The sequence below is a fragment of the Mobula hypostoma genome, chromosome 1 (genome assembly GCF_963921235.1).
Source record: "Mobula hypostoma chromosome 1, sMobHyp1.1, whole genome shotgun sequence".
NCBI classification, from domain to species: Eukaryota; Metazoa; Chordata; class Chondrichthyes; order Myliobatiformes; family Myliobatidae; genus Mobula; species Mobula hypostoma.
The window spans coordinates 29447025-29465853 of NC_086097.1; the positions used below are offsets into that span (position 1 = coordinate 29447025).

The 18829-nt window shown below is 41.4% G+C and overlaps 1 protein-coding gene across 6 annotated transcripts in view; it reads right to left on the minus strand.

Moving 5' to 3' along the window:
- dicer1 (dicer 1, ribonuclease type III) overlaps positions 1-18829 on the minus strand; it is a 177709-nt gene that overhangs the window by 105055 nt on the left and 53825 nt on the right. For 5 of the 6 annotated variants that reach the window (XM_063045322.1, XM_063045309.1, XM_063045294.1 and 2 more), the window contains 4 exons: positions 11542-11725; positions 7918-8080; positions 7161-7291; positions 6797-6931 (listed from right to left, as the gene is read on the minus strand). The exons of the other annotated variant lie outside the window; for it this stretch is intronic. In XM_063045322.1, coding sequence (XP_062901392.1) covers positions 6797-6931; positions 7161-7291; positions 7918-8080; positions 11542-11655 — 543 coding nt within the window. In that variant the 5' untranslated portion in view covers positions 11656-11725. The remainder of the gene's footprint in view (positions 1-6796; positions 6932-7160; positions 7292-7917; positions 8081-11541; positions 11726-18829) is intronic. 6 annotated transcript variants of the gene reach the window in all.

The window sequence follows — 18829 nt, forward strand, 5'->3', positions numbered from 1 at the left end:
ATCTGGGAATACAGATACAAAATTCCCTAAAAGTGGCGTCACAGGTAGATAGGGTCGTAAAGAGAGCTTTTGGTACATTGGCCTTTATTAATCAAAGTATTGAGTATAAGAGCTGGAATGTTATGATGAGGTTGTATAAGGCATTGGTGGGGCCGAATCTGGAGTATTGTGTTCAGTTTTGGTCACCAAATTACAGGAAGGATATAAATAAGGTTGAAAGAGTGCAGAGAAGGTTTACAAGGATGTTGCCGGGACTTGAGAAACTCAGTTACAGAGAAAGGTTGAATAGGTTGGGACTTTATTCCCTGGAGCGTAAAAGAATGAGGGGAGATTTGATAGAGGTATATAAAATTATGAAGGGTATAGATAGAGTGAATGCAAGCAGGCTTTTTCCACTGACGCAAGGGGAGAAAAATACCAGAGGACATGGGTTTAGGGTGAGGGGGGAAAAGTTTAAAGGGAACATTGGGGGGGGCTTCTTCACACAGAGAGTGGTGGGAGTATGGAATGAGCTGCCAGACGAGGTGGTAAATGCGGGTTCTTTTTTAACATTTAAGAATAAATTGGACAGATACATGGAGGAGGTGTATGGAGGGATATGGTCCGTGTGCAGGTCAGTGGGACTAGACATAAAATGGTTCGGCACAGCCAAGAAGGGCCAAAAGGCCTGTTTCTGTGCTGTAGTTTCTATGGTTAATTCCTCTATTGATAGCTATTAGGAACTGTACTACAGAGGTATTGGTAGTATTCTAATTTAATCTGCATATAATTTAAATATATCAAATTGTTACTCACTTAAATAGTAGTTTGTCTCTTTTTTTAATATACTGTATACCTTTTAACTATTTCCATGAATCTTCAGCTAACTGGGGCCAGCTGCTCAATTTGGCCAAAATACACCGGTCCCGATGTCCCAATTAACTAGAATCACTGTATTGATCTTTTAAAAAGACAATTGAAAAATAACATTTCTAAATAGTGCTATTATAACTATTTACTATCCAAATACTGAAGTATACAAGGCTGCAAGGATCTCAAAATGTATTATTGAGTGTCATGTGTTTGTGTAACCATCTAGCTGGTGCCAAGCCATGCAGGTCGTTTCCTGTAAAAACATCTCACTGCTCTTGGGATGTAAAGATAATACCACTCATGTGGTAGTAAAGTTAATCATTATATCTATTTATTATGGGTGGGGGTTAAATTGAAAGGCAGCACTGCATGCCATGTGCCAACACATGTGCCATAGGTTTACCACACCTGATAGCTGTTGTCATTTTAAGATTTTTAAAAAATAAAATGAATACTGAATACATTTTGGCATACTATACCATGTCATTAAAAGTTCAGTATGCTGCCTGCTAGCAGCAAACTGATCAAACATTTCCTAGTGAAAGATTGCTGTTAAGTGTAGCCGAGTTAAAATGTCATTTTAAAATATTTAAATCATTTATGCTTTATCAGAGGAAACACAAGTCTCAGCAATTCTTGCCAGATGCAATAAAAATTTCAATATTATTCCCAGTCTCTCCACCCACAGGATTAGACAAATCATTCAAGTTGACAAGTTCAATAACACAAATGAACTCCATGTTTAACAAAGAGCAATAATGGCAAATGAAGCCCTGTCGTGAAGCTTGAAGTCTGAAAACTTGCTTGCATCGTGCCAAAGGGAGGCAAGCATAGAAAAAGTAAAAGAGAAACAGCTGCTTCACTTCTTTTTGAACATAGGCAGTAACATGCAGATTCACGGGGCGAGTCCAGTCAGATGGAGAATGATACAGGTCTACACTGGTGCCATGCAAGATGATGGCTCCATTCAAAGACATTCTGTTTTCATTTGGATTGCTTTAACCTCAGCATTACATACCCGATTCAAATTCATTTAGTTAATTTGATTGCATGGCTATCAGACAGCCCAAATGGAATGATTGGCAATGCTCTGTTTCTATCAGAATGTAGATTATACTATCTACACTGCAAGATGGTGCACATCATTTAAGTATAAACAGTATTCATACATCACACATAGAGAATCTAAGAAAAGCAACATTAATACAGCCCTTTAAAGTATTTGCTGAAATTTATGTAAAGTCCAAAAGGCAGGACTTGTTACTGAAGATGCTAAGACAAAGGAATTAAAAATGCACAGCAATGCTTAAGTCAAGTGATTCTCACAACATGCTGGAGGAACATAGCAGATCGGGCAGCATCCGTGGAAACGATCAATGTTTCGGGCCGGAACCCTTTGTCAGGACTGTAGAGGGAAGGGGCAGAGGCCCTATAAAGAAGGTGGGGGGAAGGTGGGAAGGAGAAAGCTGGTAGGTTCCAGGTGAAAAACCAGTAAGGGGAAAGATCAAGGGGTGGGGGAGGGGAAGCAGGGAGGGAATAGGCAGGAAAGGTGAAGAAGGAATAGGGGAAAACACAATGGGTAGTAGAAGGAGGTGGAGCCATGAGGGCTTGCGTGACATTGATATAAATTCAGATATATTAAACAGGTTAGCGAAGTTTATATGTATATAAGTGTGGAAATATAGAAACCAAGCTTCTTCAAGCCTGGGGGTAAATAGATAAAGTCTTACAGTGATGGAGTAAAGCTCAGTTCAGTTCGTGGTATTGAGTCGAGTAGTGATGGAGAGAGAGAGATATTTGTAATCCAGGGTAAAAGTCAAGAGAAGGCAATTATTATTATTATTATTATGATTATGAGGACACGCAGTCCCCTTTTATTGTCATTTAGTAATGCATGCATTAAGAAATGATACAATGTTTTTCCAGAATGATATCACGAAAACGCATGACAAACCGACTTAAAAACTAACAAAAACCACAAAATTATAACATATAGTTACAACAGTGCAAAGCAATACCGTAATTTGATAAGAACAGACCATGGCACAGTAAAAGTCTCAAAGTCTCTCGAAAGTCCCATCATCTCACGCAGACGGTAAACCTCCAGCACCACCAACTTGCTGATGCAGCATCCCGGAAGCATCCGACCACAGTCAGACTCCGAGTCCGTCCGAAAACTCCGATCCTCCGACCAGCTCTTTGACACCGAGCACCATCTCTGCTGAGCGCTTCAACCCCAGCAACAGGCGATAGGCAAAGCTGAGGATTTGGGGCCTTCGTCTCTGGAGATTCTCGATCGCACAGTAGCAGTGGCAGCAAAGCAGGCATTTTAGAAGTTATTCCAGATGTTCCTCTGCGCTTCTCATGGCTGTCTCCATCAAATCCGGATTGTGCACGGCCCCCTAGTTACACATAATCGATATTCATTTGGAACAGCCGTGCACGCTGCCATCTTCTCATCCTCCCACTATATCGATATTCCACAGATTCCACGACAACAATACAAAATAACAATAGTAGTAGGTTTTATCTCCAAAGTTGCTCCACTCCACACACAAAATATCACCGACAGTGATCTTCAATGAATATCCTTCCAACAGAAGTGATACCACACCCGAAATCAGTTATGGGTCATTCCAAAGTGGTGGCCACAGGATACTCACACAGAATCCACATAGGGATTATCACCAACAGTAGCTTATCACTGAGGGGACCCTCTTCAAGGGAACCAACTCCAAACACACAATGTGATAGCCACATATCCAGTTCCATGACATATGAAATAACTCCAACAGTGATCTGCCACGCGGTGCCTTTCTTCAGTGAGCTACAACACCCAATCAAAGGTAACACGTGGTATTCACAAAGGTACTCCCTTCACCAGAGAACCCACTCTTGTGGATTAACTACGTGACAGTCACACCTTCGTATTCAAATGGAACTCAAACTTACCCCTCACGGGCTACTTAGAGAAAGAGTCCAAACAGTGACCTGTTTGTCACTAGGTTTCTTCTGTTTCAAACCTTCCCCTCGCCTCTTCTCTTCCTTTAAAGTCACCGAATGTGACCACAAAAAAGAGACGTTTTCTGTGATGGAGTTATCAACCCAGGCAAGGGTTGGACACACGAATAACTCCCCACTGGTCACACCTTTTCCACACTGTGAGAGCCACTGATTGATTCACCTGACCAATCCTCCCAACACCCACCTTTCTGTGGGCACACAAAGCTCATCCAGTATCCAAAAACATGTGTCTGTCAGTCTATCATCTGACCTTCTATTTATTTCACCATGCTGAACACTAGCTGTCCATCAAGTAGCTCCTCCCTTCTCTCTCTGTAAGAACACAGAAGCTGGCAGTGTCCTTGCAAAAGTGTAAACATACTGCAGAGAAACGATAACACCATCTCAAAGCAGTCTTCGCCCCCCCCCTTAATAACAAGGTGTTTGTGTTGTACAACTCTTCTCTCTTTTTAAAGGTATACTCCATCAAAAATATGACCCCTAGGGGTACCATAACAATAATGTGAATACTATTGAGTCTCAGCTAGGGAAAATCTCTCAAACCTCCATCAACTGGGCTCTGGTCTACCTTCTAGTACCATCTCAGTGCAGACTGGCACACTTTCTCCGATTAGCATCAGGAGTTGCTCGGGATTTCATAAGAAACAGATTTATACATGCTCTCCACATCCATGCTGACCTTTCTGTTCATCAAGACTTATCCCATTTACCTGCATTACAGCCTTGATGTCCCATACCTTGCCTATTGAAACACTAGCCTAGATGTTACCTAAACAGTGATTGTATCCAATTCTATCAGCTCCTTTGACAGTGAGTTCCACATATCAGCTAATCTGTGCAAAAAAAAACTTGTGCTTCAAATCCTTTTTATCGAATCCTCCTCCTCACCTTAAACCAACCTTAAGCCAATGCCCTTTTTTTTTTAAAATACCCTTATCATTAGGAAAAGATTCCACCGACCCGATATATGCATCCCTCTCCCCACTTTGCTCCAGTCTATCCAATCTCTCCTCATAGCTAAAGTACTTCAATCCAGGCAACATTCTGGTGAACCTGTCAAGTGCAACTACAGCCTTGGTAGAATCAGGCAACCAGAACTACCCAGAGTACTACAAGTACAATCTCAATGTTCTGTAAAGCTTCTCCAAAGATATGCTGGTTGTTAGGTCACAGTGAAGGGTGGATGATGGGAGAATCAGGGGTGGGGGGGGTGGTTCTATGAACAGACATACAATTGAAAATCAGTTACAAAAAAATAATAGATTGATGGGTTGACTTTAATGGACGCCGATGTCATAATCCAATAATAAATATGAAAAATCTTCATACAAACTTTTCCATTTTAACATCCTATTATCTAGTTAAAAAGAAAACAATGCAAAACTGCACACACAAATCCCACAGTATCACACAAAAATCAGTTGCAATTACAGCTCCAATTTAGTCAAATTCCTGACAAAATACAAATTTATTTAACCTTTATTTTTGATGTTCTAAAATCCTATACGGTATTCTTAATTAAGTTACATGTACACCCTAACCTCGTTATATGCGTCTTCAGACTATGCGGATTCACAGTTATGCCAGGAACCTATTTCTACCAACGTCTCGTTATATGCATCCAAAATTCACAGTTTGCGAGGAGCAGTGCCTTCCCGCCAATATAAGTCACAAGCGCACGCTTCACAGTCTCGCTGTTGGGACGAGAAGCACCGCTTTCCCGCCAATACAAGTCAGGTGCACACGCCTCACAATTTCACTCCCGCCACTCTCGCATTGGTTTTGGCAAGGCCCGGATGCGCGATCTTAAACTTTTGTTGGTTTTACCTACGGTGTAGTGATTTTGTGCTTGAAATATTTAACTATGCCTCCTAAGTGTCCAATGTCATGTCTTGGGCCATCAGCCGAGTGGCAGAGAACCGCTTTAACACTTGAAAAAAAAGTTGGAAATTATAAACAGCGTGGCATCAGCTGAAGGTAACACAGCTCTGGGACGCTACTGCCAGGAACAAAATCTTAAACATTTGGACAGCATTCATCCTAACATAACAGTGCGTTTCCTGCCGCTTAACACAACATTGCTGATTCAACCACTCGACCAGTGTGATCCATTCAAGGCGTACGTATTTTTTTTACAGCGAACTATCTCCCAGATGCTGCAAGCAACAGACGACTTTGAAAATCCCAGGAGTTTACCAACAGTGAGGGAATGGTGGAAGTTGGAACACTTGGCACAAATGGCGATGGACATGGACCCAAGTTTAGAACGGAGTCAGCATTTCAGTCGTTCCCTGCCATCAACCCTTCTTCTCTACAAGCAAATTTATGCTGAAAAACAAAACGCTGCCAAGCAAACAACCCTCACCAATTTATTCAAATCACTGTAATCTTCTGCTGCCAGCAGTTCTAAGGGTTCTGTGAATCTTCCTTCACCCCTTGCTGTGCTTGATGTGATCCTGATGACCACAACCATCCACCTTATCCGTGTAAAGCTGCCTGACACCACAACAACCACTCATCTCCCGGAGCGAACACACCCGCCACTGTTGGTGAGTACTGTACACCAGAGGATGTTAACTTTCTATGATTTATTACATTGAATATTATCTTAAGTTGATTAAATATAATACAAATGTCGCCTTGTGGTACTGCTTTTGTGTCGTATTGGTAAGAAAATGTGAATAAATTACAGATAAAACATATTTAGTAAGCCCTCTGGAACGCATCCCTATTTTCTTCATTTAAATAACTATTCACATTATGCGTCAACTTCGAGGAACGTAACCCTCGCATATAACGAGGATAGGGTGTACCCTTGTCTAGGAATCCACCACCAAACCCCAAGACTCCTGCACCTTACATCCATTTTCAATTCCTGATGTTGAGCATTGGGATATCTAAATGAGCATGATATCATTACCTCCATAATTTCCTGATAGGGATGGTCTTTAATTGCAAGGTGACATTCATCAAACACCAGTAAGTTGATATTCGAGAGGAAAATATAGCCTCGCTTCAAGATGTACAAGAAGATGTGGCAAGTCATAACTAGCACCTGTCAAAATAGAACAAGGTTTGGGAATGTCAATCACAGTGCATTTTATACAAAAAATACCAAGTCTGGTCAAGTCACGTCTCTCACAATGTATGACAAAATACACACATACAGAGCAAGATCACAATAAATTGTATCCTTACTTTTCTTTACTTTTACGAATAGGCAATAAAGTTGGCCTTTCCAGTAACACTCTGACCCTGACATGAATAAGAAAATATTTGATTACCTGCTGTCCGCTGAAGTGTTTATTCCATTCTTCCTTCGCCCATGACTCAACACTTTCCATAATAGAATATTCCCCCACCTTCAGATCGGAATGGGTCTTGACAGCTGCAGCAAGCTGAGCCACTGAGGATGCTAGGGGATGTAATGCTTAGTTACTCAGTGCAATCTTACCAGAAACACAAGTTATATCATCTCTATTTTAATTTCCTCACATACAGCAATATTAGTCATGTATGCTGGCGATCAGATTTATGGCAAATTTAGCTTACAGATTATTTCAGTGGGCTTTCATATTAACCAAAGCCACTATCCAGGAAGGTCACTGGTTTGACCCCAATCTGCAAGCCAGAAGTTGTGATTTACAAATGACTGCAGCATTCCAACATACCCGTTCTCTCTGCTTATGGCCAGTAAGAAACCCATGCCTGATCACTATCCTTTGTTTTACATAATCATGTATCCCAAATGCTCCAGAGCTGGTATCAGTCAAGAATCAACCTCAAAGATACCTTCAGAGGCACAACTAGGCCAGACAGAGCAACGAAGATAGATTTACTTCTCTAAAGCACATAAGGTAGACTTCAGTTGTGGTAAGCATTACTAAAGCTTTTATTTAAAAAAATTAAACCAAACTGCGCTAACCACTTTCTTTGGTTAACCATTTGAAAACAAAATGGTTATTTTATCCACATGGAACTAAAAACAGACCATATAATGTGAAAGTTTACTGTTCAGGAAGTTAGAGTAGCTATACTTACATGAACTAACTAAAAACACAGTCCGTGAGCCATTCTTGTTGAACTGTCCCCTGATCTGATGAGATAACTCCTTTGTGAGTAGCACTGCAATAAAGGTCTTCCCTGAGCCAGTATTTAAACAAACGATAGTATTGTGTTCCAAAGCTGCTTCTAGAAGTTCAACCTGTAAAAGACAGTAAATTTTGCAGTTTCACAGCAAATTATAATAATGAACTACTGTTAAGCTTCTCTCCATTCTCTACAGCAATTCCTCAGCTGATTTCCCATTCTATATTTAAGAGTCAGACTGCCAGAGACAGAATCCTTTCAGGCATGTGGGCATGAACTTGAAGCTCTCATACCATCCCAAATGCTCCTTCACAAGTTTGAGCCGGGAAGTGTCAAGTTATCAGGGGGTGTTGCATTTATTTAAGAGTGCTTTGAGCAGATCAATAAATCTGTACCCCTGTCCACCAGATAATCCCTTTCTGTAGCAGAGCCTGAAAAAAAAATTAATAATTCAGAAGTCTAGTGTTGTGCTACAAGTGATCTGACTTGCTCACTGAAGCTAACTGACTGAATGTGGCCTCAAGGTAGGGAACCTTGGCCTAGGCGGGAATGCAAGACAGATTCAACTTTATTTCTGGTAAATCTGTTTGCTGGAATATCTTTCAAAAGTCACAAGGTATCTGCTATAGGCAGCTCATATCCGAGAAGCATACAGGAGGGCATCATTTGCTGCCTGGTAGATTAAATGATTAGTGGTAGGGTTGAGATTCTGCCTTCAAGCATCCTTCCCCCACCCCCCGCCCCCACTAAAATCTACCAAATACTGTGTGACTCACTGAAGTCCGTAAATTTCATCACTGATGTTTACCTTTACTGAGGGGAACTCCCAAGATATGGGAAGAAGCACATTTTTCCTATAGTCTTACCCTGGACATGTATTTTAACTCAATTGTCAGGGACTTTGGAACACCCTCCTCAAGTGTCTACCTGCTTAATTTCATTAAGCTTTGCTTCATTATGATCGTCCAACTAATGATTTTAAATCAATGATCTCACAATCAAGACAGTTCATGGCACCACAGTTGGCTCTGATGCACAGCAGGTGAGGGAAAAGTCTAGGCAAGATGTAGAAGCCGAGTAGTTAATGGGGAACAGACCAAGAATGAGAAGGGTATAAAGAATCATACAGAGAAGGGCCAAAGAGAACAATTAAAGGTCGTAGAACATATTGTTTTATACTAATGAAATTGTGCAGCAACCAATCAACATGAGGTAGTGCGTAAAAAGATCAACCTTTTTAATCAGGTCGCGATCATGATTTAAAAGGCAGCTTTGCAACAGTTTCTCCAAGCCATGCTGTGACTAATCAACGAGCGATTCGTTAGAAAGGGTGAATAAAAATAGCGCAAACGCAAGTGAAGTGGCCATTCTTTTGAATGTGCTGGTCTTTAGCTCATCAGGTTTGGGCAAGGTAAAGTACTGGGTTTCTCTGTTTTTTCTCTTACTTGTTCTTTCCTTGTCTGTTAAGGTAGAATAATGTAGTGAGAATGGCTCCAGGGGCAGTGTTTTATTGTGTAAGTGCGATGTGGGAAGCTTGGGAGACCTCCAATTTTCCAGATGGACACATCTGCATCAGGTGCACCGAGCTGCAGCTCCTGAGAGAATGGATTAAGGAACTAGAGTCACAGCTCAACCTTTGACTCGTACAGGAGAATGTGATACAGGTGATAAACAGGAGATACAGGGAGGTAATCACCCCTAGGTTGCAGGAGACACGCAACTGGGTGACTGTTGGAGAAGGACAGGAAATGCACAGCCAATGCAGCGTACACCTGTGGCCATTCCCCTCAATGAGTACACAACCCTAGGTACTGTTGAGGGGGATGACCTACTGGGGAGAAGTCATGGTGAATGAGTCTCTGACGCCGAGTCTGGTGCTGTGGTTCAGAAGAGCAGAGGAGTGAAGAGGGCTGCAGTGTTGATAGGAGATTACATAGTCATAGGAACAGAGACGTGATTCTGTATGTGTGATAGAGACACATTGCCTTCTTGGTGCCAGAGTCAGGGATGTCTCAGATCGGGTCCTGAAGAGAGATTTTAGGGAGCAACGTAGAAAGTTGAAAAACAGGCCCTCGGAGTAGTAATCTTTGGATTGCTGCCTGTGCCACGCACCAATGAGGGCAAGAGTAGGATGATTTGACATAGGATGAGGAACTGTTGCAGGGGACAGGGGTTCAATATCTGGATCATTAGGATTTCTTCTGGGCAAAGTATAACCTGTGCAAAAGGGATAGATCCAATATCCTTGTGGGCAAGTTTGCTAGAGTTGTTCAGGACAGAATTTCTAAAAATTTCTAGAGAATTTCTACAAGATGGCTTTTTAGAACAGTTCATGGTTGAGCCCACTAAAAGATCAGCTTTTCTGGATTGTGTATTGTGCAACGAACCAGAATTGATTAGAGAGCTTAAGGTAAAAGAACCCTTGGGGGAAAGTGATCATTATATGATTAAGTTCACCCTGAAATTTGAGAAGTTAATGTCAGATGTATCAGTATTACAGTGGAGTTAAGGGAATTAAAGAGGCATGAGAGAGGAGTTGGGCAAAACTAATTGGAATAGAGCACTGGCAGGGATGACAGCAGAGCAGCAATGGCTGGAATTTCTGGAAGCAATTTGGAAGGCGCAGGATATATATACACATTCCAAAGTGGGAGAATTATTCTAAAGGAAAGATGACTCAGCCATGGCTAACAAGAGGAGTCAAGGTCAACATAAAAGCAAAAGAGAGGGCATAAAATAGAGCAAAAATTATTGGGAAGTTAGAAGATTGAGAAGCTTTAAAAAAAAAACAAACACAAAAAAAAAGGCAACTAAAAAGGTCATTAAGGAAAAGATGAAATATAGAAGTAAGCTAGCCAATAATATTAAAGAGGATACTAAAAGTGTCTTCAGATTTTTGCAACATTCATTGACTCAGGGCCTTGGACTATTATTTTTTATATTTTTGGGTAACTATTTTACTGTGCTTGTTATCTCATGTGCTTTGAGCTGTGTGTGACTGTTGGTTCTGAGTCATATCTTGGCCCCAGAGTAACACTGTTTCATTTGGTTGTATTCATGGATTTTTGAATGGAAGTTAAACTTGAACTAAATTAAACTACGTTTTTTTTTTAAAACAAAAGGATGGCTAGAATCTAGAACACATTTCCAGTCGGAGTATTGGGGGAGAAAGTCTAAGTGGTGTTGGATACAACAATTAGTATCTAGACAAGCTCTTGAATTATCAAGTCATGGAAGCTATGGGCCAAGTGCCAGAAAATGAGATTAGTGCAGAAGGGTGTTTAATGAACAAGGTGAGTTGATGTGCTGTAAACTCTATGACTTTGAATTTCCCACTGGCTCTGGTGGGATGCAAACTTGTCTCCAGCTCAAAGGCGAAGGATTTTGGATAACAGAAGCAGCTTCTTTATCCACAATACGAATGGATGAAGGATGAGGAAATAAGGAAGAAAAAGTCTATATTTTAACACAGGGTACTAGGTTCTGAGTTAAGAAGGCTTTGAAAGTCCAAAAAAAATTTTAATGTTTTCCCTATTCTATTTTGTTTCCTTTACCTTTTTCATTAACAGCACATACCTGATATTTTCTTGGTGTAAAAATGTTATCATGAATAGCTTCCTGTTGCCACGGCAGTCCAAAAAAAGGGCCCATAGGTGATGAAGCAGGTGTCATGAGCTGTAGTCCTGCCATTCTCAGATTTCACAATGCAGGTCCTCTCATACATCCAGTGTTTCTGTCATTTCATGTGTTCCAGCAAAGCCTGTGAGGTAGCCATCCAGAACAATAAATGCACTATTGCCAAAGTAAACTCCCTTTGTAATCACAAAGCACAAAATACCAATGTAAACTTCAAAATTAACAAGTACCACTTTATTCTATCCCAAATGCATAATAAATAAAAACAAAGAAAAAGGACATTCATCAATGCTAATCATAAACATAAGAAATTCTGTGGATGCTAGAAATCCAGGGTAACACACAAAAATGGAGGAACTCAGCAGGTCAGGCAGCATCTATGAAGAGGAATAAACAGTGAATGTTTTGGGCCAAAAGTATGAGCCTTTTATGGGTAAATGGTATTAGTACATATGTAACATCAGAAAGAATGTGATGGGACAAATTGCTTGTTTTTAATGCTGCACAATTCTATTACTGTAATAATAGAATTGTGCAGCATTAAAAACAGGTGAAAAAAATTAAATCTACAAAAAGATATAGTTTGCAGAAACCAATCTTCCACAGCTCTCAAACACCAAAGGTTAATAGCACTCTGAATGGAGAAATTTAATCTCCATCCTAAATGGTCAATCTTTCATTTTGTTTTAAATATTTCAGCTTAAAGAAACATCCCTGCACCTACCCCATTAAGCCATAAGGATTTTGTATGGTTCAATGAGATCGCCTATCATTCATCAGCATGGTTCCAGGTTTGCCTCAACTTAGAGATAGCACAAAAATACAAGCCAAATCAATTCTTATGAAGCAGTGGTCCTTTGAGGAAAGATTAAGTAGACTGAACTTTTATTCTCTTGAATTTGGAATGAGAAGGGATCATATTGAAATATCAAGATTCTGTGACCACTGGATATAGTAGATATTTGCCCTGGAGGGGAAATCCAGGGGCATGGTCTCCAGATAAAAAGACACAAATTTAAGACTGAGTTGAAGAGTTTATTTTCTCAATCTTTGGAATTCTCTACCCCAGAGAGCTGCTGATGTTAACTTGTAAAGTACAAGTTTGGAAGACAGATTTTTGAACAGAGTTGAAAGATTACAGGAATCAGGCAGGAAAGTGGAAAAGAAGCCAATCAGATCAGCCAGAATCATGTTGAACAGCTGAACAGACACCAGGGACCAGATGAACATTCCTCCTTATTTCTGTGTTCCTATGCAATTTCCAGATAAAGGCTTCAGGGTCCAAGTGACAACATGAATTCCAGCTCTTTTTAAACTTTTCCATGTTTTTAAAAAATACTTTGGAGAATAAACTCTTCAGCTCAGTCTTAAATTTGTGTCTTTTTATCTGGCCACCATGCCCCTGGACTTCACCTCAGGGCAAACATCTACTATATGCAGTGGTCACAGAATCTAATGTTTCAATATAATTCCTTCTTGTTCCAAATTCAAGAGAATAACATTTCAGTTTACTTAATCTGTCCTCAAAGGACCACCACTTCATAATTGAATTGGTCGGTATTTTTGTGCTGTCTCTAAACTAAGGCAAATAAAGAGCCACGCTGATTAATGATAGTCAATCTCATTGAACCATACAAAATTCTTATGACTTAACAGAGATAGATACAGGGATGGCATTTCTTTAGGCTGAAGTGTTTAGAACCAAATAAAAGATTGACCATTTAGGACAGAGATGAAACCCAGAGAGCAATTTATCTTCAGTATTTGAGAGCCGTGGAGGCTTGGTTGCTGAGAATATTCAAGACTGAGAGTGAAATATCTTTAGATATCCAAGAAAAATCCTTTCCAGACAGGGCTAATGCAAAAAATTACTTTTGTGATAATTCCAATAACTAATACTTTTCCCATCTGAAGTTATCAATCTGTCAATTAAAATAACACTTTCAATTCAATTAGTGAAAAAGACTGCACAAATCTGTTAAGTTGTTCTGTTATCATTAATAGTGGACGTGAGAAGGACACCCGCATGGTTTGTTGCCTCCCGGGTGCCAGGATCCAGGATGTCTCTGACCAGGTGCACGACATCCTGGTACGAGAGGGAAAGCAACCAGAAGTTGTGATGCATGTTGGTACCAACGACATAGGCAGGAAGGAGGTTGAGGTCCTGAAGTGTCAGTTTCGGGAACTAGGCAGAAGGCTGAAGAACAGGACCTCAAGGGTGGCGTTCTCAGGATTGCTGCCAGTGCTATGTGACAGTGATGGTAAGAATTGGAGGAGATGGCAGTTGAATGCGTGGCTGAGGAGTTGGTGCAGGGAGCAGGGTTTTAGATTTTTGGATCATTGGGATCTCTTCTGGGGAAGGTGGGACCTGTACAGATTGGATGGGTTGCACCTGAACTCGAGGGGGAGCAATATCCTTGCAGGTAGGTTTGCTAGCATGCTTCAGGAGGGTTTAGTCATAGTCATACTTTATTGATCGCGGGGGAAATTGGTTAAACTAATTTGCAAGGGGGATGGGACCCAGAGCGATAGAGCAGTGAAAGAAGTGCATGGAGTAAAGCCAGATCTAACATACAGAGAGGCTTTGAGGAAAGAGAAGCAGAATAAACGGTGTAAAGACAAGTAAGGTAGAAGGGCTGAAGTATGTGTACCTCAATGCAAGAAGTATCAGGAACAAAGGTGATGAACTGAGAGCTTGGATACATACATGGACTTATAATGTAGTGGCCATTACAGAGACTTGGCAGGCACCAGGGCAGGAATGGATTCTCAATATTCCTGGATTTCAGTGCTTTAAAAGGGATAGAAAGGGCGGAAAAAGGGGAGGAGGGGTGGCATTACTATTCAGGGATACTATTACAGCTACAGAAAGGGTGGGTAATGTAGCAGGATCCTCTTTTGAGTCAGTATGGGTGGAAGTCAGGAACAGGAAGGGAGCAGCTACTCTATTGGGGGTATTCTATAGGCCCCCTGGTAGCAGCAGAGATACAGAGGAGCAGATTGGGAGGCAGATTTTGGAAAGGTGCAAAAATAACAGGGTTGTTATCATAGGTGACTTTAACTTCCCTAATATTGATTGGCACCTGATTAGTTCCAATGGTTTAGATGGGGCAGAGTTTGTTAAGTGTGTCCAGGACGGATTCCTGTCACAGTATGTGGACAGGCCAACTAGGGGGAATGCCATACTAGATCTAGCACTAGGTAATGAACCAGGTCAGGTCACAGATCTCTCAACGGGTGAGCATCTGGGGGACAGTGACCACTGCTCTCTGGCCTTCAGCATTATTATGAAAAAGGATAGAATCAGAGAGTTCTTTGAGGAGGTGACCAGGCATATAGATGAGGGTAGTGCAGTGGATGTGATCTATATGGATTTTAGTAAAGCATTTGACAAGGTTCCAGACGATAGGCTTATTCAGAAAGTCAGAAGGCATGGGATCCAGGGAAGTTTGGCCAGGTGGATTCAGAATTGGCTTGCCTGCAGAGGGTCGTGGTGGAGAGAGTACATTCAGATTGGAGGATTGTGACTACTGGTGTCCCACAAGGATCTGTTCTGGGACCTCTACTTTTCGTGATTTTTATTAATGACCTGGATGTGGGGGTAGAAGGGTGGGTTGGCAAGTTTGCAGACGACACAAAGGTTGGTGGTGTTGTAGATAGTGTAGAGGATTGTCGAAGATTGCAGAGAGACATTGTAGGATGCAGAAGTGGGCTGGGAAGCGGCAGATGGAGTTCAACCCGGAGAAGTGTGAGGTGGTACACTTTGGAAGGACAAACTCCAAGGCAGAGTACAAAGTAAATGGCAGGATACTTGGTAGTGTGGAGGAGCAGAGGGATCTCGGGGTACATGTCCACAGATCCCTGAAAGTTACCTCACAAGTGGATAGGGCAGTTAAGAAAGCTTATGGGGTGTTAGCTTTATTAAGTCAAGGGATAGAGTTTGAGAGTCGTGATGTAATGATGCAGCTCTATAAAACTCTGGTTAGGCCACACTTGGGAGTACTGTGTCCAGTTCTGGTCACCTCACTAAAGGAAGGATGTGGAAGTATTGGAAAGGGTACAGAGGAGATTTACCAGGATACTGCCTGGTTTAGAGAGTATGCATTATGATCAGAGATTAAGGGAGCTAGGGCTTTACTCTTTAGAGAGGAGGATGAGAGGAGACATGATAGAGGTGTACAAGATAATAAGAGGAATAGATAGAGTAGATAGCCAGCACCTCTTCTCCAGGGCACCACTGCTCAATACAAGAGGACATGGCTTTAAGGTAAGCGGTGGGAAGTTCAAGGGGGATATTAGAGGAAGATTTTTTTTTACTCAGAGAGTGGTTGGTGCATGGAATGCACTGCCTGAGTCAGTGGTGGAGGCAAATACACTAGTGAAGTTTAAGAGACTACTAAGACAGGTATATGGAGGAATTCAAGGTGGGGGGTTATATGGGAGGCAGGGTTTGAGGGTCGGCACAACACTGTGGGCCGAAGGGCCTGTACTGTACTGTTCTATGTGTTCTATATAGTATTTTAGATAATTTTTGAGAAATTTCAGAACACCACAGGATGATCAGGATCATCAAGAATATTCCTTTTTCAAATTTTAAGAATTAGTTTTCATGAAATTGAAAATCCTTCCCGGAGTTATACCTTCACCTATTTCAGGAATCACAGGGAATCGGGTACAGGTGGAATATGACTTGCATCGAATATAGAATGAAACATTTGTTAGGATTATTCTGTGTTCCTTGTAAAATTCCTGCTAAAACTCAAATGCCACAATCTATTTTACATCATTTACAAACAGCCCGAGTGAGACATCCAGCCCTTCAAGTCGCTCTGACATTCACAGCTGATCTTCTACCTCAGTGCCCTTTACTAGCACTAGCCTTCAAATGTCCTATCCTCTTGAGATAAAAGCTAGTCCATTTAGTAACCCCTATTCTCAAGCTGTGCCCCAGACCTAAATTCCTCTGTCAAGAGAAACATTCTTCCTGCTCATCAAGCTCTTTGGAAGTTTCAAGGAGATGGTCTTTCACTTCTCGAAACTGTACAAAATACCTGAAAAGTCAAATGTCTCCTTGTTCTGTAAACGTATCATCCTTGCTATTAGCCTGCTTAAATCACTATTGCATTTCCTCTACGTTGATATGTCAGTTGTAAGGCAATTATACTCAATACTCCAGGTATAGTCACACCAAGGCCCTATACAATTACAACACAATGTCTTTACTCCTATAGGTCAAACTATTAAACAGTAAAAGCCAACATACCATTAGCTCTTCCAACCACTTGCTGTACCTGTATGTTGGCCTCTATAGAGCACCCCAGGTCCTTTTGAAATCAATTACTACACAATTTCTCATTACTTAAATATCCTGTTTTCTGTTATATGCACCAAAATGGATAATCTCGAATTTTTCAACATTATATTCCTTCTGCTAAATTCTTATTTTCACTCAGGATCCCCTTGAAGCCTCATCCATACTCTCAAACCATCTGCAAACAAGAAAATCTGCAGATGCTGGAAAATCAAGCAACACACAAAATGCTGGAGAAACTCAGGAACGGTGAAGGGTCTCAGTCTGAAATGTCGACTATTTACTCTTTTCCATAGATGCTGCCTGCCTGCTGTTTCTCTAGCATTGTGTCTCAAAACACCTGTGCAGTCCTGCATACATACTGGTAAACCATTATGTTTTATCTCATCAGCCGAAGTGTTGATAGAAGACATGGGAGCAGAATTAGGCCATACAGACCATCAAGTCTTCTCCGCCATTCTTCAAGGTTGATTTATTTTCCCTCTCAAACCCATTCTCCAGCCTTCTCTCCACAACTTTTGACACCCTGACTAAACAAGAACCCATCAACCTCTATTTTAATGACTTGGCCTCCACAGCCGCCTGTGGTAATGCATTCAATAGATTCACTACCGTATGGGTAAAGAAATTCCTCATCTGTCCGAAATGGAGGCTCCTCTATTCTGAGGCTGTGTTCTCTGGTCCCAGACTCCCTCACTATACAAAACATCCTCCCTGCATCCACTCTATCCAGATCTTTCAATAGGTTTTAAAGAGATCACCTCTCATTCTTCTAAATTGGCCCAGAGCCAAACACATCTCATACACTAACTCTCATTTCCAGAATCAGTCTCATGAACCTTCTCTAGATCCTCTCCAATCCCATCACATCTTTTCTTAGAAAAGGAGTCCAAAACGGCACACAAAATTCCAAGTGCGATCTAACCAATGTTTTATAAAGCCTTACATCACATCCTTGCTCTTATGTTCTAGTCATCTCAAAATGAATGCTAACATTGTATTTGCCTTCCTTACCACCGACTCAACCTGCAAGTTAACCTTTAGGGAATCTTGCACAAGAACTCCGAAGTCCCTTTGCACCTCTAATTTTTGAATTTTCTCATTTAGAAATCAGTCTATGCCTTTATTTCATCTACCAAACTGCATATCAATACACCACCCTATACTATTGTAACGTTCAGTTATATTGGCTCATATATGTCTAGGGGAAATCCCACCCAGCACCTGCCTCAACGCTTCCCATAGAGTTAGCTGCCGCCCGAATCAATCCCAAACATCAATCATCAGCCAGTACACCCAGTACGTTTTATCAAGTACACTTTATAGATATTACTAAGTCTATGACATTAACATAAATTCGATACAGAAAAGGAAGTAATGAAAAAAAAGACGCCAAGGCTTATCAAAGTCCAAGTTCTTTGTGCGCAACCGTTGGAGCTCAATCGATTCCTGTTGAACACCCAGATCCTGTCGACTCACGGCTCGGGACCACTTGGAGTGATCGACCGGAGCCTTTCCGCACGTCCACCGTCCACCCCGTCTCTCCTCCGACTCCCCGCCAAAAACCCCGTCCACCAACCTCTCCATCTCTCCTCCGACTCCCCCCAAAAACCCCGTCCGCCGTCCTCCCCGTCTCTCCTCCGACTCCCCCCAAAAACCCCATCCCCAGTCATATGAGACAGCATTATCATCCGAAAACAAAACAATACATGAACACCCACTGGCTAATAGCACCCGGCTGTCTGTATTAACCCAAGCAAATGTCTAGCTAGAGACTTTCTCAGCATTTAACATAACAACATTTTAAATTTAACATACAAAAAAGAAAGACCCCGTACACTCTTCCCCCACCAAATAAAAGTCATGCCCTCATGACGTTAACAGGGTTCACCAGTGCTCCTTGCAAAACACAAAACC